The following is a 25638-nucleotide window of genomic DNA, read 5'->3' as shown; positions in this document are numbered from 1 at the left end:
AGTAGATAATTATACTATTTTATTGAGCCAACGTTTCGCCCCACGTTGCAGGGCTTCGTCAGGGCTAAAAAAGATACAAACACTATAGTTACAAAAAGGAAAAAAAGAGAAAAAAACATAAGTGTAAAATAACAGGGGTATAAAATGTAAAAAAGTAAGATAAAATAAGAAAAATTAAAGGTTGTTAAATTTTTTCTTATTATATCTTACTTTTTTACATTTTATACCCCTGTTATTTTACACTTATGTTTTTTCCTTTTTGTAACTATAGTGTTTGTATCTTTTTTAGCCCTGACGAAGCCCTACAACGTGGGGCGAAACGTTGGCTCAATAAAATAGTATAATTATCTACTATTTGAGTTTTTTTTTTACCGCACCCGGACCATATTCCATTAATCAAAATGTCTTTCACAGTCTCCTTGCGACTTCAGAATCATACATTAATATGTTTCACAACAAGTCTAAAGTCAAAGGCAGGTTAGATTTGCATAAAAAAAACAAAAACTTATTAAACTATAAATTTTAAGGTTTAAAAATGACGAATATCAACTTTTTTCCTGACAATAATACAAAAGTTTAATAAAATATGAAGAAGCCGTGTACGTATGAATGCGATCAGAAGAGGTAGGGCGATATCCCCCTTTTCCGATTCAAGCTTCTGTCTCTATTTTTAATTTTTACTCCTTTATTTATTCACTATTTTTTTTGTATTTATTCATATGTTCATTATTGCTAACAATGGGAACTTATTTATTTCAAATAAACAAAATTTAAGGTACATTAAATGAACATTTTACTCTAATTCTTATCTACTCAGATTATCATAAATCAACTTTTTTAATTTTTAAAAATACAATAATTCAGATACCTTAAATAACATATTCTCAAGTAAATGTATATATTACGTCTCGCTATGGAAATACAATTGTAACTTCCAAATGGAAAAATATTAGAGTACTATCGAAGTTATTTATTCTAAATAAATTAAAAAGCTCAAATTAGTATAATTATGAGTAAATAAATATAAAATAATATCCCAAAATCGTCTTAAATGAGTTTACTCATTAAAAAATTACTAAAACCAAAACAAGACTTACAAAATTTTGTTTGAAAATTCAGGTCAAATTTGTTGTCACCTTCTTTTGAAATTCTCAATTTCAAAAATTATAAATTTCAAAAATTGATTTTTAGAATAACACAAAAAATAACTTCAATATGGCTCAACCAATTTACACGAAGTTTGCGAGTGGTTTAAAGCCATCTAAGCTATAAGAAAGAGAACAAACCAGACATATGTAAACAAATTAGAAACGAAAACAGGAAATAAAATTTCTCAGAAGTTTTTTTTTGTAATTGAACCTACTTTTTCTTCATTATAAAGAATAAAATCTAAAAAAAAAAATTATAGTTTTTGATTTATATGAAAATTCGTATCTAAGGGTCTGAAAAGAAGCTGAAACCAAATCTGACTTGAATTTGCCTAAAACAAATTATCTTGGTCTACTTTACTAGAAGGTTGTTTTGGTTTTTGTAATTTTTAATAAATATAAACCCATCTAATACGATAGACAGTATTTTATTCTTCATAAATAAACAAGTTGATCTGTATATAATAATCTTTGAACGCATGCAAGAACAAAAGCAAAATACGATAAAATAAAAAATACCTGAAATTGTATAAAATATTTTTTTCTTGGCTCCCCTTGTGAGATATTATTATTATTTCAGTTTCTGAATTGATATGTATTATTTTAACTGTGCATTAATATTATTCTGAAGGGACATAGTCCCAGAGTAATATTTATTTTCTATCCATCTATAAAATTAAATTATTCTGGATTTTATTTTTAGGAAGTTTGATTATATGAATTTTTTTAAATTGTTGTGGTAAAAAAACTTCTATATTTTTCATTGTACAATGTTTCGGGACAATTATCCGCATATTTGTCATATTTTCAATTTCCACATTGAAATCATGTCATGGATATTGTTTAGAATTGTTTTACACTACATTGTATGTATGGAACAATTGTCCCGAATCGTTGTACAATGAAAAATATGGAATAGGTTATATTGATTTTGAAATATATTTTACGGTCAATGGCTTAAAAAAAAATATATATATTTGCCTTTTTATGGACGTTTTTTATTTACTAAATTTAATCCTAACGAAGAATTAAGCTTTATCTATCATTTACTTTTCTTCTAATACATTTTTCGCATTATTAAGTACCATTATGGAGAAGTGCAGTTATTTGCTTGTGCGAAATTTTACCTTTGCCAACGATTGTTCTCTATCATTGATCCATTGTGTGATGTTCATAATTACCAACAACAAAATTACGGAGTCCAAATTATACAGGAAGTTAGTAGCTAACAGTTTAGTTCAACGGCTTCTATGACCAATTATACCATGCATTTGATACTATGCAAGCTATTGTTCTAGAGGTGGGAATGGTACCCAAGCCAGGGATGATTTTGAGTGGCATTTTTCCCAACAGAGGTTCCTCGATCGTGATTATCGTTGCACGCATATTAGAATACATTCATCAGCCTGGGAAACATCTTCCAGTTCTTCTCCAGCGCACTTAGCTCTGAAATTCTCAGTAGGAAGAGAGATTTTCAATGATGGATTTTCACAGAAAATTTAATTAAAAAACGATTTTATATTAGTGAATTTCCCGATCCTGCGTGTAATGATGGCAGTAATAAATAATAATATTTTTATTCTTAATTTAAAACAAATTTGATCCTTTTTTCTCTCAACTTTATTCTTTACAAATTTTCCAACGTTTCGACCCTCAGGTCATTCTCAAGGATACCTTCATATTGATGTCATTTCCTTTTTCAAATCTTAAAAATGCAGGCTAATTGCCTTTGTCTCATATAACCTTTTCTAAATAATTTTATTTTCTAAATTTAAACCTTTTATAAAACACTTTTCTTCCTTTCTTCATTCACATTTGCAACTTAACGGAACCTACTTGCAAATGTGAATGAAGAAAGGAAGAAAAGTGTTTTATAAAAGGTTTAAATCTAGAAAAAAAAAATTATTTAGAAAAGGTTATATGTGACAAAGGTAATTAGCCTGTATTTTTAAGATTTGAAAAAGGAAATGACATCAATATGAAGGTATCCTTGAGAATGACCTGAGGATCGAAACGTTGGAAAAGTTGTAAAGAATAAAGTTGAGAGAAAAAAGGATCAAATTTGTTTTAAATTAAGAATAAACTAAACCACTCTCAAACAAGAATAAATAAAATTAATCTAATTATATTTTTGTTTAAGAATGATTACGCAACCTGCTACGATTAAGCTCAATTAGATTAGCGTTCTAAATATGAATTCATACCATAAACACAAACTGAAAACAAAAAAAAAAGAAAAAGAGAATATATATATATATAAATGATAACGATACTAACGAAATTTAAAAAAAAAAATGTGTTGCGGGCATGACACAAATTTTATCTACCACCCTGGAATGCGAAAATTCTAAACAATAAATAAATAAATTTTTATTTCACTGGTACAATAAGAATTCGTATTTTAGGGTTTCTCCTGGTGCAAATTACGAATATCAACTGTGTTTCTGCCAAGATTACAACCGTTTAAAAAAATAACACAAAACTGTGTACATATGACAGATTTTTCTGTTCGTATTGATTTGGGAGATCAATATTACAATTTTCCACTCCCATTTTCCGACAGTTAAAGGAGCAGTGACTTACAACTTGAGAAACCCAACCACAACCCGAAGACTGAAGCCCAGGCTGCTGCAGGACATTCTGTTATAAATTCAATATTTATTAATTCATTAGTCACACTACCTCTATTTTATCTATTATTTTTTTTTTTTTCTTCTCTCGTCCCTTTTTCAAATTAACTTGTTTCTTTTTACCATTAGAGGGCAATTGTTTGTTTTGTTAAGTGTACATATATCATTATTTTTTGTTATTAATTTTACTTTTCTCTTTTATTGAAAAGTATTATTCTGATTTATTTATTTTATCTTTTTTTCCCGTTTAATTATAACATTGTATATGGATAGGGGTGTCTTTTGTACGAGACTATACCCCCTATAATCAACTGTTAAAAAAAATATATATAATGTAACGGTTATATCAACTGAGACCCATCAGTGCCATCTGGAATAAAATAAATTTAAAAAATAAATAATATTACAATTGTGATGTTTACAAAGCAAATAACGTGTAAGTCACTATTAATAATGTGTGTGAACTTACCCAGATTAAAAAAAGGCCAAAGTAATTTGAATATATTTTTTAATAAAAAAATATATATGATAAGTAATTTTAAACAGCATGACTGAAAACCTAAGTTTGTTTTCAGAGTATAATACACACAGAAATTGTTTGACTGTATTTATTTTATGTATCCGTGGCTACATGATCTTCCCCTTTATTTCAACAACGGCTTTCCCCCAAATTTTATTCTCAAATTACAAACCATAAACCTTAAAATATAGGTAATTATCTACTCTATAGAAATCTTTAGAAAAAGTTTTATTTCGAGAAAATGCAATTAAATTAAAAAAAAAAAAATAATAATTTAGAGTGCTAGCAATGGGTAGTTTCTCTACATGCCTGTATCACTCCATTTTGATCTTACATCAAATTTACTAAATTTATTTTAAGGTAAATACAGTTGTAAATATCAATTAATAAATAAAATAATAATAAAAAAATAATTTAAAAAACAAGGAGGAGGCTATACTGAGCAATGTGCTTGGTAGACTTTTTTTTCTGTATTTTGAATGTTTTAAGTTTGTTTCTTTTTTTTAAATTGGTATTGAACTTGAATTTTATAATTATGTGAGCGTTAATTAGCAGTAATGAATGGCCCTAGCCCACTTACAAGATAGTCGCGTGTTGTTACAACATATAAAAAAACTAACTGTAACTTGTCCAGTCAAGGCATTGAAATGTCTTTACCACATTTTTTTTTCTCTGTAAAAATATTAGTTAATTTGTGTGTACCGCTATTCAAACGAGACCGGAATCTGTGTCCGGTCCGAAAAATGCATCTGTAAAAAGTGGGTCACTGGTCATCTAATACCCGGCCCTAGTATAATAGAAAGTTCCTCCCAAGTCTGCTGGAGCTTTCCAAGAGAGTCCCAATTACTCAAACCTGAGAATGAGGTAAGCCTAGTGTTAATAGGAGGATTTTATATTATAATTGAACCTTTTGAATCATTAATGAAATTATCAATAAATTATAATTATTAATATTAACACAAATATGATGATGGTCCAAATTTACTCTCAACTTTTTATTTCTAAACCTTCAACGTTTCGGCCTTAAGGTCGTTTTCAGTCACGAGATGAAATGTTCAAATTCTTGAAATATACAGATGTATATACTATAAATACATATATATGCACATGTATGTGTGAGTGGTGGATTGTGTGCAAAAGTATCTATATAATAACAATATGATAATTATTTTTTTATATAATGTTAAAATATAAGCAACGAATAAAAAAGAAAAAAGTTAATTAAACTGTAAATAAATTAAGCTCAGTAATAAAGTGATGACTGAGTCCTTAACCTGTTGAATGTAGGTTTTATTGTTAGTATCGTTCATAAGGCTAATAGATTAATGTAAAAAAAAAATTTAAAGGATAATTTTTTATTGAAATTGTATGGTTTGGAAGTGAATAGCTATTAAAAAAAAATGATTGAAACTGTTATGATTTTAATTTAATATTTATTTGAGTTTTTGAAAATATATGAAATGAACAATTAGCCTGCAACAAAAGACATTTTAATGAATTGTGATAACTCAATGATAAGGTATGTTCAAAAATATTAGTATCTCGTGAGGAGGTAATATAGTAATAATGTGAAGACAATTTTTATGTTGTCTCCTTGAAAATATCCTAACGTTGGAAGTTTAAAAATAAAAACTTAAGAGTAAATTTGAATCATTAAAGTTTGTGTTTCTATTACGATATTATCACTTTTCGATTCATTAATTATTTCCAAAACGTCTACTCACACCCATAGTCCGTTAGAAGTTCACTCAAAAATCCATATTGATTAATATTTCGTAATTTTGTCTAACAAGACAATCCTTCCCTGCTGAACCCGCCCAAGTAAAACCCCAGAAAGCTAGGCCATATATTACTTTTGAAATATTTACTTAAAACGGGAAGAAGAGACTTGACATAGTTAAATCGATCAATATTTAAAAAGCGCCTAAAATTGGAAAATGTCGTTAAATGTAGCATAATGTATGTTATTATATATATAAAAGGGAATGGTCAAATCATTGTCCAAAATAAACTTTTGAATAAATGGACCGATTTACGTGCTGTTTTTTTTGTCCCCTGTCGCCATAGGAAGGTTTAAAGATACTAAAATCACCCAATTCTCAAGTGAAACAAAATTGTATTTCTTCATTCCTTTATTTTAGTATCTTAATGAGTAAGGTTCCCTATGTTTGTGTTGAAAAAAAAGATTTAAAGGAAGATTAAATTCAATCAAAATTTTATTTTATTTATGTAAACCTAATACTACTTATAACAAAAACTAAATACTAAAAAAGTAGCGCGTTTTTGGTCTGTAGCTCAGAAAGTATATGTTTTTTTCACAGTTATTGTTTACCTATCGATTAATCTCTTTCTGAAAAATAAGAAAATAGTATTGCTTTTATAAATTTTTTAAAAATATAATATAGCTTAATAGATACTATTAATAGTAAAAAAAAACATTTTTTTATTTTATTTTATTTTTTTTTTTTTTTTTTTTTATTTTTTTTTATTTTAGTATGTATGAGATCATCCATCACTGTTACCTATTGCCCACAACTGTGTGGCAGATTGTAATATCTATCAATAAATAAATCTATAAAACTTTTTTTAAAAAAAAAAAATATATGTATTTTTTTTTATATCTTTGTTAACAGTGATAATTATTACTTAGTAGTTGATAGTGTCCCATTCCTGTGGGATATTACTTTTTAAAGCAAACTCTGTCCTGGCTAATAGAAATACTTAACATGAGTTGTACTCGCTTCGTGAAACAATGTTATTTAAACGAGGAGAAGATGGTTGGGGGTGCAGTCAATGATAAACACAAATAAGTTCCATTAACCTATTTTTAGTGTGCCAAAGTTTCGGCTAGAGTTTCTAGCCTTCTTCAGGGCTAAAAACCATTTTCCTTACCCGCGTTGTAAGTTTTGTTCACTTTATTATTGTTGGTGTTTTCAGAATTTTTTTTTCTATTCATTTCTTAGTATACTTTACTTATATTTTGCCTCTTTATCATCTATTATTGTTACATATATTTTCTTCCTCTCAATTTTCATTTTCTTTTCATATTTCAATTTTTAAATTAATAATAACAACTAATATGTTCTTTGCATTATATAACTTCATTTTTATTTCATTTCCTTCATTATGTTATTTTACCCACTTTTTCAATTACCTATGTATACATTTTATTTCCCGCATCTCTCATCACTTCATTTTATTAATTCTATTTTGTAAAATTATTCTATTTATACTTTCTTTTTTTCTTTTTCTGTACTTACTGTGGCTGTTATCTTGTTCTGTTTGTAGCCCTGAAGAAGGCTAGAAACTCTAGCCGAAACGTTGGCACATTAAAAATAGGCTAATCCAACTTGTTTGTGTTTATCATTGACCGCACCCCCAACCATCTTCTCCTCCTTCATCATCCACGGTCAACTATTTCTCATAATAATGTTATTTAAAGCTACTGTAGCTAGACAGTAACAACCGTTTGAGTCTGCAATATAATTGGGTAGCGCAGATGAGAAAAATATTGGAGAGCTTATACTACATAATGATCCGGTAAGTATCAAAATTAGAATGGGGGAGATCTTGGATAGACATAGGGAATTTGTCAAGGATAAAGACCTCTTGTTATTACGAGAATCGACCTATAACCCGTGGTACGGTAGAGTTTTCATTAAAACGTATGTTCCTCAAGGCTATCTAAAAATCAGTTGGCCTATAACTCAGTTGAGAATAATTGCCCAACTACGACTCTCCGGTAAATATGCAATTACTCTAAGTGTCGGTCCACACAAATATACTTTGGACCCAAAGAAGCTTTGTCCAGCTAGTAATGGAATGGCACTGGAGGATTGTTTCCATTTTTTGACAAAATGCTCCGAATCCGATACATGCCGAAACTAAGGAATATTAGCCGAAATCAGCTGTATAAATTTCTGTCTGTACCCTCAGGATTGGATCTTAGAGACTCTAAGCAAAAACTGTTTTTTATATATGTTACGCAAAACCTTTTACTTAGAGTTGGGCACCTATCGTTCCAATTGGAGGTATAGTTTTTGTTTTTAATATTATTTAATATGAAGTGACTTTTTTGTTTTACTGTTTAATTCTAACGAATGTGGATATCCCAGCTTGGATATATTGTTTGTTATTAGTTTATATAAACGATCTTTAACTCATCATTTTTGTAAAATTGCTACAATTGATTATCTATTTCATATATTTCACTGGCTAACTCTATTTGTACGGGGGTTGCCCCATAAACAAATTATTGTTATTATTATTATTATTATAGTTGATAATGTTTTCATATCCAATCATAGATTAATAAATATACTGTGTATTTTAGAAATCCGATGTATTTCGGTAGCATTGCTGAATAAAGCTCTACTTACTTTTAAACAAGAAATTGATGTATAATGTATTAATAAACCAGTTATAAAACTTTTTTTATAAATAATTATAATATATTTTTAATAAATAATTCGATTAATGAAGGTTATTTGACTTTAATTTCTTGCCCCATCTTCAATAACCGTTCTCTAAAGTTACTGTTACATGGTGCAACGACAAAGTAAGTATAGCTCTATAACCAGCTTATTGGGAACCAATTCAGTTCACTCGGATCCACATACTATGAAAAATCGGTCTAGATACATGGATTATAGATTTTGCACTGAGGCTACCAGTGCATCTTACGTGCATCATTATCTTGCAACTGAACTCGACATTATCATCCGCCAGATTGTTTAAAAAAGTGCGGTCAATTAGAGATTTCATTGTCTACATCTCTGTTATTTATGAATATAGACAAATACAAAGTGTTTTGAAATCAGTATATGTACCAAAGTCTACAAAAATTAATTGAAATAATTCTTTTTTTTCAATTCTTTTGTATACAATACAATTAGATATAATTGTGTACAAAAACATTTGAATTTTAGCGTCCTCGATTGACATACTTTTACATGTTACAACTGCGTACGAGTATGTCAATTTCTATAAATTATTATGAGAAAAAAAATAAACCATTGTTTAATGATTTTAATATTTTTTTTAAACAATTCTCCTAAAAATTAATAGCCAATTATTCAGTACTAGTTAAAAACAACTATAAAAATGCAATATACTCCCGTGAAAAATAATGACCAATTATTTACCATATTACCAGGGTAGAAAATAAAACTAAAAAGAATATTTGGTTAAAACGACTTTAGTAATACAGTATATTTCCTTAAAAATTAATGACCAATTAATTGCCTTATAATTATATGTATTAGAAAATCAAACTGAAAAAAATATATTAGTTTAAAGTAACTAATATACTTCCGCAAAAATGAATTGTCAATGATTTAACATATAATTATGTTAGAAAATCAAACTAAAAAATATATAAGTTTAAAATAACTTTCATAATGCAATTATACTCCTATGAAAAATAATGACCAATTATTCACGTTAGAAAATCAAACTAAAAAAAGTTCTAGTTTAAAATAACTTTCAAAATGTAATATACTCCCGTAAAAATTAATGTTCAATTATTTAAGTTATTTTGTTATAATAAAATAATTATGTTAGAAAATCGAACTACAAAAAATGTTAGTTTAAAACAACTTTCATAATGGAATATATTCCCTGAAAAATAATGACCAATTATTTACCATGTAATCATGTTAGGAAATTAAACTAAAAAAATATTAGTTTAAAACAACTTTCAAAATGTAATATGCTCCCGTAAAAATTAATGGTCAATTATTGAACTTATTTTGATATAATAAGATAATTATGTTAGAAAATCGAACCACAAAAAATGTTAGTTTAAAACAACTTTCATAATGGAATATATTCCGCAGAAATTAATGACCAATTATTTACCATATAATCATGTTAGAAAATTAAACTTAAAAAATATTAGTTTAAAATAACGTAAATGATGCAATTTACTCCTGTAAAAATTAATGGTTATTTATTCAACATATAATTTTGTTAGATTATCAAAAAAAAATATATATATAAGCTTAAAACAACTTTTATTATGCAATATACTCCCATGAAAAATAATGACCAATTGTTTATCATATAATCACGTTAGAAAAAACAAACTTAAAAAATACTAACTTAACTACTTAAATAATGGAATATATTTGATATATTTATATAACATTGATGACCAATTATTTACCATGTTATCATGTTATGGAATTCAACTATAAAAATATTACTTTAAAATAACTTTAATAATACAATATATTCCATGCATTATTTTTAATAAAATGGAGCAATACTAGGCAGTATCTATCAGGCAGTATAACGGTAGAGTCTTCTCCATTATCTGAAAACTTTTTCCGTTACATCTTCAGGTACCGACAATACCGCAACAGTCCAACAATTCATGCTGACTGGATTCAGTTATCTCCAACGAAAGTAGTTTTCGATAGAACCTGCTCTCTAAGAAATAGTTTCTATAAGTTACTAAATGACAATATTCTATGAAACGCTCGCTGAAAATACTTGAAATATTAATTACTTTTTAATAATCATGTGTATAAAATGTGGGGGTGGGTAGTTAATTGGTTAGGCACTGTAGGCACTACCTTCTCCAAGGACCCGTGTTCGAATACGGCTGTGGTAGATTATTATTTTTGTGTTTCACTGTAGCTGTGACACCCTGATAGTACAAGAGCCCAAGAGGAGAAAAAAGGCAGTTATCTCACCCTAATTTTTGATTACTATAATGAAAACTATGTATAATTGCTAGTCAAAATTGATGAGTCTGCCAAGTATGGGTAGGGGGAATAAAAAATGGCAGCTGTTTCAAAGCGATAAAAAAAACTAATTTTTCATTCGGAGCTTTATATCTTAAAAAGTAGGAACAACACAAGAAAACCTAAGAGATCGTCATTTAAAGAGGAGTAAATTTGCTAAAATATGTGCCCTAATACAATTATTTACGTTAAATAATTTTCGAGATATAGGTTTTTAAAAAGCAACATTTCATAAAAATATTGTATGGGACGTACTAAATTTATCAGCAGATAGTGAATTTATTTTGAAAAATTTATATCTCAAAAACCATTTGACGTACAGATGTCTATTAGCACTCAAATTAAAGCTAGTTCAATGAGCTATAAAGTAGTTTATGATGTTTATCTTCCTAGGAGTAATAGTTTACATGGAATTTGCTAAAATAAATTGATTTATAGTTGTTTGGAAATTTATATTCATATGTGAATATAATAAAAACTACAACCCCTACGAAGATAAGTGTCATAAACTACTTTATAGTAAGTTAAATTTCCTTTATTTTGAGTGTTGGCAGACATATGTGCGTCTTATGAATCTAGAGATATATTTTTTTCAAAAATCCAACATTGTATAAGAAAAACTAGATATTAACATTTTATGAGTTTATTTTGTCAAATATCATAAAAACTACTACTCCTACTAAGATAAACATGATTAACTATTTTGTAGTAAATTTAACTAGCTTTAATTTGAGCGCTGGCAGACATCAGTACGTCCAATGGTTTCTGAAATAAAGTTTTTCATAAATCAAATTTCTTGTCCGAACAACTATAAATAAATTTATTTTAGCAAATATGAAAACTACTATTCCTACGAAGGTAAAGGTCATAAAGTTCTGTATAGTCCATTAAACTAGCTTTAATTTGAGTGCTAATAGACATCTGTACGTCACATAGTTCCTGAGATATAGATTTCTCAAAATAAATTAACTAACTATTAATCTTTCAGTAGATAAAATAAAGAAAGAAATTTTGCTTTTTAAAAAGCTACATCTCGAGAACTATTAGACATAAATAGCTCTTTTAGGGCTAATATTTCAGCAAATTTACTCTTCTTTAAATAATGTTCTCTTAGATTTTCTAGTATTGTTGGTAGTTTTTAAGATATAGAGCTCCGAATGAAAAATCAATGTTTTTTTTAAGGTTTTGAAACAACCGCTATTTTTAAATTCCCCTACCTATACTTGGCAAACTCATCAATTTTGACTAGTAATTATATATAGTTTTTATTGAAGTAATAAAAAACTGGGGTGAGATAACTGCCTTTTTTTCTTCCCGGCTCTTGTTCTGTGAGGGTTCAAGCTGTGATCCTGGGTCCATCTAGCCTCATAAAGTGGGTACCCCCAATTAGGTAAAAATCTGGCAGTCAAATCACCGACTTGCACAACCGTTGGTTTAGCAGCAGTACTGTCTTACACAGTAACTGCACCCCTCACCCTTCATTGGTTGTAGCGGTTCAGTTTAATTTTTTCTTAAATTAATATATAATAATATGATTTTTAAAAAATATGGAGCAATGGATTTATTATTCAACAATTATGGTAATTTTTCATAATGAATCATTGCTGTTTTTCAGTTTCTTGATATGAAAGTTAAGTACAATTAGGAGAAGTATTCCAATCCTGAAACATTTTAAATCCAGGTTTTCAGTGGTATCATATATTTTTAAGATCTCAGAGCCTAAATGACCAAGTTTCGGAAAGTGGTCTATGTGTGTGTATATGTGAACACCCTAGCTTAAAAATCAAAAGCTGTATGAAACTGAAATTACATATTAATTGTTTGTCAGATTTTGGCTTTTTAGAAGTTCAATTATTTTACCTTCACTTACCTATATTTGGAATATATAGTAAGGAGGAGTAATGCAAATCCAAGTTTTCGGTGGCAAGATACACGTGTTAGGTCCCTCCAAGTCTCGCAAGATGGTTGTGTGTGTATGTTTTTTTTTTTTTTAACATATATTTATTCCATAAATATATAATGTACTATATTGTTTTGGGATACCCCCTTATACAATACATATTTATTGATACTAATTACATTTTACAAATTTCTCTATTTTACATTTTGGTAAAACTATTTGATATAATAAAATACAATGATAGGTTACATCAAATACATGTTATTGATTTATATATACGTAGACCTTAACATCCCTTCCGTTGCAGATTTAGCTCGAAATAGATATGCGTCTTTTCATTCCAAACTCCTTACCCATCCTAACTCATTAGTTTTTCATCTCTCATCCTTAACAATCCCTGATAATCCTCCGAGGCGTCTGAAAAGCAGATGGCGACGGGACCTTTTAATTTAAAGTAAATGTCTGAAGTACCACCACTGGGTGATTCCTTCCCAAGATTTTCAAGTGTTACATTCATCCTATTTACTTATTGTCATTTTTTGTACAGTTGTAAATTACAATAAATATTTTTTTAAAAATTTGTACATAAACATATGTTTGGTTGTTTCGCGTTTATATCTACGGGTTGTAGTTTTAGTATAATTTCCTATTTCTGTGGTTAGAGAATTTAATGAGTTGCAAGACTGGAAGAAATTACGTGTCACTTTATATATGTAATCCTGTAGGATGTTTATATTTAATTAAGTGTGCGTTTTAGATACTGTAGTGTAGTATGGATAGTTATCAACGGTTCTGAGACATTTGTTTAAAAATACCTGTATTTTTTTATATTAGCTGAACTAGTAAAGCTTCATGTGGGGTAGGAATAAGTTAAGATGAGTCTTAATACCACTTTATATATTATCAACTTATTTCTACTTGATAATTTTGATTTTTTCTTAAATTATGATTACATTTTATATAACATTTTCCTTAGTTATTAAGAAACAATTATTTATTATTTTTGGAAATTTTTATTTAATCTTTACATTTATATTTATTATGGGATACTACATATCTATATCTTATTCATGTTTATATTATTGTATGGGGATATTGTTATTGTGGTTATCTAATGTTGTGTATTTATTATATTAAGTATATAAATAATTGAACGTATAATTTTAAATTATGAAAAAGATGGTCAGGATTGCGATAAAAAGAGAAACAGTAAAAGTTTACAACTATTTGTTTTCCGACATTTCGGCCCCATTTGTTGAGCTTCAACAGGGCTCAAAAGATACAAAAAACAACTAAGAATATTTTGACATTTTAAGATAATAATATACAAGAAAATTAATTAAGGTAGGGTTAAAATTATGTAAAAATAAATGAAAAGAAAATTATATACATATAAAAGAACCGAAGAGATAAAATAGTATTAATATAAAATATACGATGATAAAAAATGAATTAATAGTAAATTATAAGGTCACAAGTACAGAAAACGCAATAACAAGTAAAAAAAAAGAAAGTAAATTGAGATTAAATAAAGGTCGAGAAAGGATAAATAAAAATAAAATTATTATTCGCATCTTTAATTTTTTTAAAATTAATACATTTTTTTGTAATAAATTTTAACAAAGAAGGTTACTGTGATAATTTAATTCTTAATTTTATGTGAAAATTGACTAATTAGGGTAATTTATTGGATTGACCTAAGCAGAATAGCCTGCATAAAGTGTTTTTAAATTATTTAGTTCTAAAATTGTATTCAGATTGTCCCCAAGGTGGCCGAATTGGCCAAAACGTTAGACTTATAAAGTAAATAAATATGTTTTGAGACTAAAATGGATAAAATATTATTTATTTAAACAATAATAACCAGTTTCAAGAAAGTGTTAAGATTATAAATAAAATTTTATTTTTATTTATTCTTTCTCGACCTTTATTTAATCTCAATTTTGTTTTCTCAAATATTCTTTTCTGTTTTTACTTGTTATTACGTCTCTTGTACTGTTTAAACTTATAGTTTACGTATTTTATATTATTTGTATCGTTGTTTATTTTATATTAATACCTCTTATTTGTATATAATTTACTTTTCACTTCATTTTAACCCTACCTTATGGATTAGGCACGCTCGAGATAGGGAATTGTGGAAAACTAAAGACTTCGGTCTTAGCGGGGCGGGTCCGTTGGGGAAGATTTCCCTTTTTTGTGTGTTATGGTCTCCTCTTGTGAGATTGTGATAGATCTGTTCAAATGACAAATATTGCTGAATTAATTGCATTAACTAATTCGAATTTTAAAAATTATGGGTATTATTTTGGAATACTAAAACCTAGTTCACACTTTTATGGGACTATTTGTGTTAATTTACACAATAAAATAATATCATGTACTAATAAAATATAAGATAGGACATTAAAGGAAGGTTGAATCACCTGCAAAGGAACTCCTTTCTGGTCAGGCAACCGGTCTGCTTTGTCACGACAAGATTTAGTAGCGTGAGGTTGGTCAGTTCTTCTTCTTTTATTTTATTTATTTATTCATTGGTTATTCTTCTAAACCAAGCTACGCACCTATAAATACTCACCACCTCCGCACTGATACATTATGGGAATAAATAAAAGATATTCCTTTTAATTAATCCACACGATTGGCCACTTTATATTTATGTTTGTATTGTAATGTAAGTTTCAGTATGTTAAATAAATTTTCTCTCTCATAGGTAGACTTCAACATGCCGACGAGGCACCCTTAGCACCATATATCTGATTTTTTTATACACTATCACCCAAAATATATTATAATATAAAATATATAATTTGCTTTATAATGCATGTAGGAAAAATTAAGCAGCTGATATGTATCCCAGAAAATCGATTATGATGTTAAATTGATTAAAAAATAACAAGTATTATTCAATACAACTAGCCATGTATGAACTGTAAAGAAGAGGGGTAAAGAAGGGATAAAATTTATTATATATTTATACAAGTGTTTGAGGGTGACCTTGGCTCCTACTAAAGAAGGAGGAAAATAGTTGTTATAGAAACATAGCTCTTCATTTCTTAAAGAGTATAGAAAGATATTCATTTCTAAAACAAAGATAGCTACCTAATTTATCTACTCTAATACTACAAAGCTCTCAAATAGAATCTAAATAACACGCATACTACATAAATATATACCGTATAAATTGTATAACTTTATATTACATAATTGAAGAAGATGGTCGGTGAGAGGGGTGTGCAGTCAGCAAAAAGAATAAAAATAAAAAAATAATTATTTATACATGAGTTTCACTCAGTTTAAAACTTTCTTATTGAGGATCCCCTACTAACCTCCCTGATGAAGACCTGAAACTCAGGTCGAAACGTCAGGATGAATAAATAATTTATTTTTTATTTTTATTCTTTTTGCTGACTGCACCCCCCGACCATCTTCTCCTATTATTAATCTACGGTCAACTATCTACACTTATGCAACATAAGTGCTCAAGAAGCACATAAACAAATAATTTATATTTAAAAGCTGATTTTATAGAGGTTATATAAATTTTCCCTGTATAGAAATAAAAGAGCTTATTTATAGAAATAGTAACCAATGACGCGGTTATGAGAGTTCTGCTTTTTCCTCCCCAGGTGTGAGGACAAGTTCAGTTAGAAGTTCAGCCTGAAAGTAGACATGTATAGTAAATACGATTGAATGTGTTTAAGATGTTATTTTACTTTAAATTTAATTTTGTTTCTTTTTTTTTCTATTTCTTATTTTACCATTTAACTTTTATATTTTTAAATTATTAGAAATTCCTCCAGAATCCAATCCTTACAGTCCAAAATCCTTAATGCTCCTTACTTTGTCACAAATCAAGTCATCCATCAGGACCTCAATGTTCCATATGTTGTCGATTTGACCAGAATCATATACCAATCCTTCTATAATAAACTTCCCAACCACCAGGCTTCTTCTTCATTACCTAATAATCCTCCTTGGCGTCTGAAAAGAAGATGGCCTCGAGATCTTCTCTAGAAATGTTATTGGAGTTCTATCAGTGGGCAGATTCTCCACATGGTTGTATCATATCACTATGTCACCTACAGCAAATTTACTTGTTGTATATATGTGTATACAGTTGTAAATAACAATAATCAATTATTAAAAAAAAAATTATTAGTTTCACTACATGCCTGTATCAAACCATTATGATCTTACATCAAATTTACTTAATGTATTTTTATATAAATATAGTTATAAATGTCAATAACTAAATTTAAAAAAATATATTTTTAAATATTTCTTGAATGTACTCTCTCATCCATATTACCATTGTCTGTAGTTATATGACAGAACGTAATTTTATAAAAAAAAAAAAAAAAAAAATAATAGAGAAAAACAGAAGGTTCTACACTACTAAAAATCCGTTCATGTGAGCAGATTTATTAATGTTTAATATTAATTTATTTTAGCTTTTAAACAGACTGTTGAATTGAGCTAGAATATGTATTTTTTTAAAAAAATACAATATAGTAATAACCAATGTCTGCAATTTTTTTGTCTTTCAAAGACATTAATTTTTATATAATCAAGTTTTATTATGTAAAAGATTTCAATAAGTCGCATTTCTTTGTTAATTATTCAACGATTGTTTGAATTAATGCATCATGTTATGTGGGACTGTATAGATATTTGCATTGATTTTTGAATGTTTAAATTAACAGTTTGAGGATTTTTTTAAAATTTATGTATATCATATGAAAATAAAACTAATTAGGTTTCTATACAACAGTTCTTATCTCTCGACTATTGGATGTAAATATTTACATGAGTAATATCTTTCATAAGCTTTCAAAGCCAGTGTGTTTGTGAGGCCAGGAAAGTGCTGACAAATATCTCAGGCCTTGAGTAAATATTTTAAAATGATGGACTCTAAGTCGACCGACGTTCTCTTCTCTACTTCGGCCGCTTTTGTTTTTCTTTTGTTAAGTGTGTCTCCTGTTGGGGATCCGGTCAAAAACCTGTTGCCTCAATGTCCAGAGTAAGTTTTATTCTTTATTCATTAGATCGAGTTAACATCCATATAAATGTTTTGAGTAGTAAGGAATAAACGTAGAATAAATAAACACCGAAGGCCAGATGTACTTAATATGTGTGATAGAGGCTTGATGTACCTTGATTGGGATCTGAAAACAAACCTTTACTATTACAAACAAGAGGCTTCTAGAGGTTAGAATTATCATTGAACAAGTAAATACATTAATGACGCTCAACTGACACTTGATCAATTTCCTGAATCGTTTTTGTCGCGAAACTGTAAGATAATTTTTAATGAGGTGTAGATAGTTGACCGTAGATTAATGCTTGGAGAAGTTTGTCGGGGGGGGGGGGTGCGGTCAGCAAAGAAAAAATAAATAAATAATCGAGTATTTTAGATATATTTATCAAATACTAGTTCCATGTTGTACTCGATTAAAACAAATTAATAATCCTAACATCGAACAAAATAAATATGGTTAATTAATAATCGAATTATTAATTATCGAAATATGGTTAATCGAATTAAATAAATATGGTTTTATTTATTTATGTTGTTCTTTGCTGACCGCACCCCCCGACAAACTTCTCCAATAATTGTAAGATAATTTTATTTAGAGTTCAATTCACGTAATTAGATTACAATTTAATATTTCAAAACGGTTTTGTTAATTCTTTATTATTTTTTATTTTTCATGAATAAAATCCTTTTTATTAACTTCTTTATTAAAACAACATTTCGGGTTTATTCCCCATTATCCAGTTCTTCTAAAATGAAAATAAATGCAAAATTATCAGTTTCTTTTTTGACAAATTTTGCATTAAATTTCATTTAATTAAAAGTATTTAATATATTTTACTATTTAAACATCTAGTTAAATATTTTTTAAGAATTTACAAATATAAACAGTTTTTGAGATTAGGCTAAATTTAATTGTAATTATTTTTGTTTTTTATGTCAACTTATTAAAAAATAAACAGGCAGTGGGGAAATCATGACCTATAAAGAAATTTGTTTTTTGATTTTTCAAATTTGAATATGAAAAAAAATTAATAAGTTGACATATGTCCAACATAAAATTTTAAGGCATATCAAATTAGGCCTAATGTCAAAAACTATTTAAGTTTGTAAATTTTTATTAAATAGTTAATTAGATGTGCAAATAGTTAAATATATTAAATAGCTTGTAATCAATTTTTAAATTATTTATTGAATTACGATATGAAATTTGTTCTAAAATACTGTTGATTGTGCATTTATTATATATAATAATATATAATAAGAATTAAAGTAGATTTTTAAAAGTTTTACAATTAAACACTATCGCTCTCCTTTTAGTTATAGCCCATTTTCAATTTTTAAAAAATACAATTAAACGATGAAACTCATCGATTTATAAATTCATTTTCGTTGTGAAAACAAGAAGGTTTGGGGTTGTATTTTTTAGAAAGTAATTTCTTGTGAACTTATGAAAATAAAATAAAGACAAATTTGAGTATGACTGGCCGTCATAGTTTTTGCCCCACTTTTAACATTAAAATTTGGTTGATATTTCGTTAACTGTTAATTTTACATCTGTAATTTTTAATTTTAATTATATTTGATTATTCTTGTTAGATCTATTTCAGTTTTATTTTTTAATCAACAGACAACAAGTGCCAAACATACAGTCAACCACGACAAATATAATTTTTTTTTTCACCTGTGGCTGTAATACAATAAATTAAATTTAATCGATTTCAATAATGATTATTGTTAAAATATACTGGCTAGGAAGTATTTTTCTATACAGTAAAAAGGATTTTTCGTTGTTTTTGTATTGGTGGCTCTCTGAATTTTTCATTAATTGCAGAGATACCCACTATAATAATTAAAATTAAATGTTCATACTGTCCTACTAATTTGAATTTTCCTGACTGAATTTTAATCATTTTGAAAAAGTGAGGTTTTCGGTTATTTTTTGTCTTATAGATTTTTGTCACTTTTTAACATTTAAGTAATTATTATACTAGATATGAATCAAATCGGTTATTTTACGTTAGTAAAGGAGATGGAAGACGTCAATAAATTCAGGTAATTGGAAAAAAAAATTGTAGTTTTGCAGATATTTTATTTAAACTGAGGAAGGTAGTTGGACCTTTTCTCCTCATTTTGCAGGGCTTCATCAAGACTAAATGAAAAAACAAGATACAAAACATTATGGAATTGACAAAACATTAAAATAAAAAACATTTTAAAACAATGTTTTTTGTTTTAATGTTCGGTCAATTCTATAATGTTTTGTATCTTGTTTTTTGTTTTTTTTTAAATTTCCCTACGAAGCTCTACAAAGTGGGACGAAACGTTGGTTAACAATAAATAGTTTTATTTTACTATTTTGATATCTTTATTGATCGCCACCCGGACTGTCTTCCAACAATGAAAAAACAATATATACACTTTATACAAAGAATTATGTATTCTTAAATGTAGCGATTCTTGGGAAAATAAATATCCTTAAAACTTTATAGCCTTTTATTTATGAATTGGATAACGTTTCGGCCATCTTGTCCAGTTTCAAATCCAATCTGTATAATAATCTATTCTTTAAAATAATATTTTTTCTTATTTTAATTAAAATCACTTATACTGTATTTTAAAATATTATTACCCACTTAATTAAAATATAATGCTAACATATTAAATTTACATTGATAAAATTATGGTAACATTTTTTTTTTTTTTGTACAGTGGATATTAATATTTTAGTATATAAAATAAGTGTTTTAATTATAATAATACAGAATGCTATTAAAACAGTTTGCAATTTAGCAAAATGAATTATGTATATTTTTTTAAACTTTTTGTCTACAGTACTTTGAAACTGGACAATATGAGGTACGGAAAGTTCTTTTATATATATATATATATATGATTGGATCTACAGAGCTTGTAGACCTTTGGCCACCCAAACTAGACTACTGCACGCCTGCTTATCTTGGGCTATGTTTGCCAGTTTTCTGCATGCAGCTCTTTTGCATCTTTGTTGATTCTATCTATCCATTTGGTTTTTAGAGTTCATCTCACCGGAATGTTATCCCATACATGTATAAAATAAGTATGAGTTTTTAAGAGGGTTTGTTTGCCATAAAACCTGTTAAATGAAGGTTAACGTTTTGAGAGAAGTCAAAAATTGTTTCTTTGTTGAAATAAAAAAGGATGTGGTGCAAATGATATTATATGATACCTGTACGGTTAAGGCTATAACACGTTCAGGGATATAACTTTTAAGTATCTTACATAGTAACGAACATTCACGTTATTTTTTCTCATACCTAAATAAGACCTTTATATATAATATGAATGAAGCCTCAGAAAGATTATCTGAAGAAGCCACTAGTCATGTCCCCTTTGGTCAAGATAACGCCTTATAATTTTAGAACTATCCTGTACTTTAAAATTGCCAAATCTTATTGAGATCCTATTGGAAAGATTCTGAATCGATGGCCAATTTTTAGTCATACCAAAATAAAAATAAGCAAGTGCAAAGTTATTTCTATATCGGGGTTCAAGGTATTATCAAGAGTAAGGAAAGAATACTTGCCCACCCCTGTTGCAGCAGGTGCCTAGTGAAGGTCAATATCAGTCTCATGAACGACATCAATTTTTAAAAATGGATTCAGTTATTGTCATATTATTATTTATATAATTATTTTTACAATAATAAGAGTTATTATATGCTTGGTGACCTCAATCAGTCCCATCTTATTTTAATCGTTTTTTATGACTACTTATTATTTTATCATGTGTCTTAAAACAGTTTTATATTTTTTTAAAATCTCGCTTTACTAGTTTACATGAACGATATCAATTTTTAAAAATGGATTCAGTTATTGTCACACTATTATTAAAATAATTAAATCTTAATTTTTCCATCATATAATCAAATATTTTGTTCTGAAAGATCTAACGGAATATCATTAGGAACAGGACAAAAATAAAAGAAGAGATTTCGGTTAAAATCAATTAGTTTGATTAAAAAAAAAAAAAAATGAGATATAGAAAAGTAGAAATAGAAAAAATTAATATTAAAAAATAATTTCGAATAAGAAAACTTTATCTCTTGATAAACTGAAATGAAAAGAAAATTACACTAAGGAAAATTGCTTCATTTGGTTGTGCTGCTAAAATATATTGGGTTTCTATAACATACAAGGTACCCATCAATCCATAAATGGGAATATATACACTATAATACATTAAAAATTTTCTTTTTTACAATAATAATAATAAGAAGAAGAAGAATTATCGATAAACTAAAAAATACATTTTTTTTTTCTTAACAAATGTTTTTTTCGAAGCCAAATAACAATTAACCAATTCGTTAGATACGCTATTTTCCGTATTTCACTACTTTATACCTCTCCTCTTCAGTGATCCCGCAACACATGTTTGATCAATTAAGCAAATTAACATAAATTATCAATAAATATCAATGCATAAATAAAGCAGAAACAAAGAAAAGCACAGCAGTAGAGCAATTTAATTAAAAAATAAAAAAAAAATATTTTTAAAAAAAAGTAATACATAAATTTAAAAAAACAACAACATATAAATGAATTAAAATAAATGAAAAAATAAGTTAAAACACATAAATAAATAGGTTAAAAAAGCTATGCAAAAACAAAAAAATGAACTGTAACACCTCCCTGATGAAAGAATTTTCTTTTTTGGAATAGGCCTAGGCTAGTTATAGAAAGATCGGATGAGAACATTTAGTATAAGAGCCCAAGAGGAGAAAAAATTCAGCTGTTTCACCCCAATTTTTGATTACTTAATTGAAAACTAGGTATAATTACTAGTAAAGACTGATGAGTTTGCAAAGTATAGGTATGGGCAATAAAAAATGGCGGCTGTTTCAAATGTTATAAATAATTAATTTTTTATTCGGAGCTCTATATCTTTACAACTACCAACAACAATAGAAAATCTAAGAGAGCATCATTTAAAGCAGAGTAAATTTGCTAACATTTAAGTCTAATAGAGCTATTTACGTTGAATAGTTCTCGAGATATAGCTCTTTAAAAAGAAACATTTCATAAAAATGTTTTATGAAACGTACAGAAAGATCAGCAGTTAGTGAATTTATTTTGAAAACTCTATATCTCAAAAACAATTTGACGCACAGATGTCTATTAGCACTCAAATTAAAACTAGTTTAATGGGCTATAAAGTAGTTTATAACGTTTATTTTCGCAGGAGTAGTAGTTTTCATGAAATTTGCTGAAATAAATTGATTTATAGTTGTTCGGACAAATTTCCATTTGCCAAATTTATATTCATACATGAATATCATAAACACTACTACCCCTACGAAGATAAGTGTGATAAACTACTTCGCAGTAAGTTATATCTTCTTTATTTTGAGTGTTCGCAGACATATGTGCATCTTATGGGTCTAGAAAATATATTTTTTAAAAAATCCAACATTTTATAGGAACAAATAGGAATTAACATTTTGTGAGTTTATTTTGTCAAATATCATAAAAACTACTTCTCCTACAAAGATAAACATTAGACATCTGTACGTCCTAAGGTTTCTGAAATAAAGTTTTTCATAAATCAAACTTATTGTCCGAACAATTATAAATCAATTTATTTTAGCAAATATCATAAAAACTACTATCCTACAAAGGTAAAGGTCATAAACTACTTTATAGTACATTAAACTAACTTTAATTTTCTAACTTAACTTAACTAACTAACTAATTAACTAACTTTGCTAATAGACATCTGTACGTCACATAGTTCCTGAGATATAAATTTCTCAAAATAAACTAACTACTCATATTTCAGTACATTTTTATGAAATGTTGCTTTTTAAAAGGCTATATCCCCAGACCTATTGGACGTAAATAGCTCTTTTAGGGCTAATATTACAGAAAATTTAATCTTCTTTAAATAATGTTCTCTTAGAATTTTTAGTGTTGTCGGTAGTTTTTAAGATATATAGCTCCGAATGAAAAATTAATGTTTTTTTAAGGTTTTGAACCAGCCACCATTTTTTATTCCTCCTACCTATACTTGGGAGACTCAGTACATTTTTTCTTGTCTATCAGAAGTGTGCAAAAAAGGAATTTTTCAAATATTAAATTGGAAGTGGCCGAAAAAATTAAGAAAAACATATTTGAAGAAACAAACCTACTTTTGCAAAACTTCAATTTGTACACTAACTTTCGTTGGTATTGACTTAGGCCGAAATATTTATTGTTGGATAGCTTAGAACAAAATAACAACAGCCAATAAAAACTCACTTTTTCCCATATGCCGACATAGTCAGTAAGATTAGGTCTACGGCTCACAAATATTGTTTGATGGGCGAAGCAATTACGGTGAATTAGTTTATAGGTGAGTGTAAGAAGTCACACTCATCAGGATGATTAGACACATTTCATTTTGGAAGGTTTTTTTCTCACTTGCCACTATTGTGGCCGTACTGAAATGGTTTTATAAACTTGATCACACTAGTGCTCCAAGGTCTGGGGAACGAGTAGGACAGCTCAGGTCTCGGATTGCTTAATCTTAAAAGATTTCATTTATGGGTAAAGCTGTATGAAATCATCCACTAGAACCAATTCTGGGCCTGTTAGGATAAAACCTTAGTGATAAATCGCCTTAAAATTTAAATACATTTGGAAAAATTCAATTATCCAGTCATCTTCAGCCCATGAGGTGTGAAGTGAATCCAAGCGAAATGAAGACTCAGATCTTTTTCTAGTAAGGTGAGCCCTGGAAGACATTAAAAGTAAAAAAAATACAAAATATCAATTGAACCTGCCAAATTGGGTGACTCTCTTTGCTTTGTTGTCATGTTTGGAAGAAGTTGATGCCATCTATACATCAACTCCTTCCAAAGCAGGAACGGCTGTTTCTGCTATAAGAAATTCTAATTTAATACCATAAAAGACGAAATTTTGAAACTTTTTTAGTTTTTCCCTCATAACCAAAAAACTTTCGGACAACTTTTTGACAAACAACCAATAAAAATGTGTACTAGATTCAATGACTTAACCTTTTTTTTTTTTAACGAAGTCGCAATTTGCTCAAGAAAATTAAATGTTAGCATTTTTCAGTATTTTTTTTCTACTTGGTTGTAGTAAGTTCATGATTCGAAAAGTGCTTATTTTTGTATTTCAGCGGTTATCAAACTTTTTTCATTCACACTTGTTGAGGTAAAAAAAATTTCGCGGCAACCTTGTATGGCTAAAGAAATAATTATATTTAAAGTGGTCGAATATGCAGGGAAAGAAGAAAACAAATTAGATGCTTCAACATCTATTAAAATACAAAATATCAAATTCACTTTATTTATAGAATAATATATTTGGCAGCTTATCATTAATAATAGATATATTAATAAAAAAAATATATAATAATGAAGAAAACTTGATTTCAGTACTAGTAATATATTGAATAATTCTAGATTATGTAGAATGAGGTGTATATAGTTGACCGTAGATTACTGATTGGAGAAGACGGTCGGGGGGTGCGGTCAGCAAAGAACAACATAAATAAACAAAAAAATATTTATTTATGCCGACGTTTCGACCTGATTTTCAGGTCTTCATCAGGGCTATAAAAACAAAAAGACAACAACCATCATTTAGAGAGAAAAAAAAATTATATAAATAA

General features: G+C 27.9%; 1 protein-coding gene across 2 annotated transcripts in view; it reads left to right on the top strand.

Annotated features, from left to right (window-relative positions):
* Positions 1-25638, top strand: part of LOC106690345 (band 4.1-like protein 4A) — an 87313-nt gene that overhangs the window by 38850 nt on the left and 22825 nt on the right. Inside the window, exon 1 of one of the 2 annotated variants that reach the window (XM_014435754.3) lies at positions 17809-17970. The exons of the other annotated variant lie outside the window; for it this stretch is intronic. Within the exon in view, the coding sequence (XP_014291240.1) occupies positions 17852-17970 (119 nt within the window). The 5' untranslated portion in view covers positions 17809-17851. Of the gene's footprint in view, positions 1-17808; positions 17971-25638 lie in introns of those variants that run through there. 2 annotated transcript variants of the gene reach the window in all.

The sequence above is a fragment of the Halyomorpha halys genome, unplaced genomic scaffold (genome assembly GCF_000696795.3).
Source record: "Halyomorpha halys isolate HHAL.00 unplaced genomic scaffold, Hhal_1.1 Scaffold1674.1, whole genome shotgun sequence".
NCBI classification, from domain to species: Eukaryota; Metazoa; Arthropoda; class Insecta; order Hemiptera; family Pentatomidae; genus Halyomorpha; species Halyomorpha halys.
The sequence above is the reverse complement of the archived record's forward strand: the minus strand, read 5'-3'. Positions and strand labels throughout refer to the sequence as shown.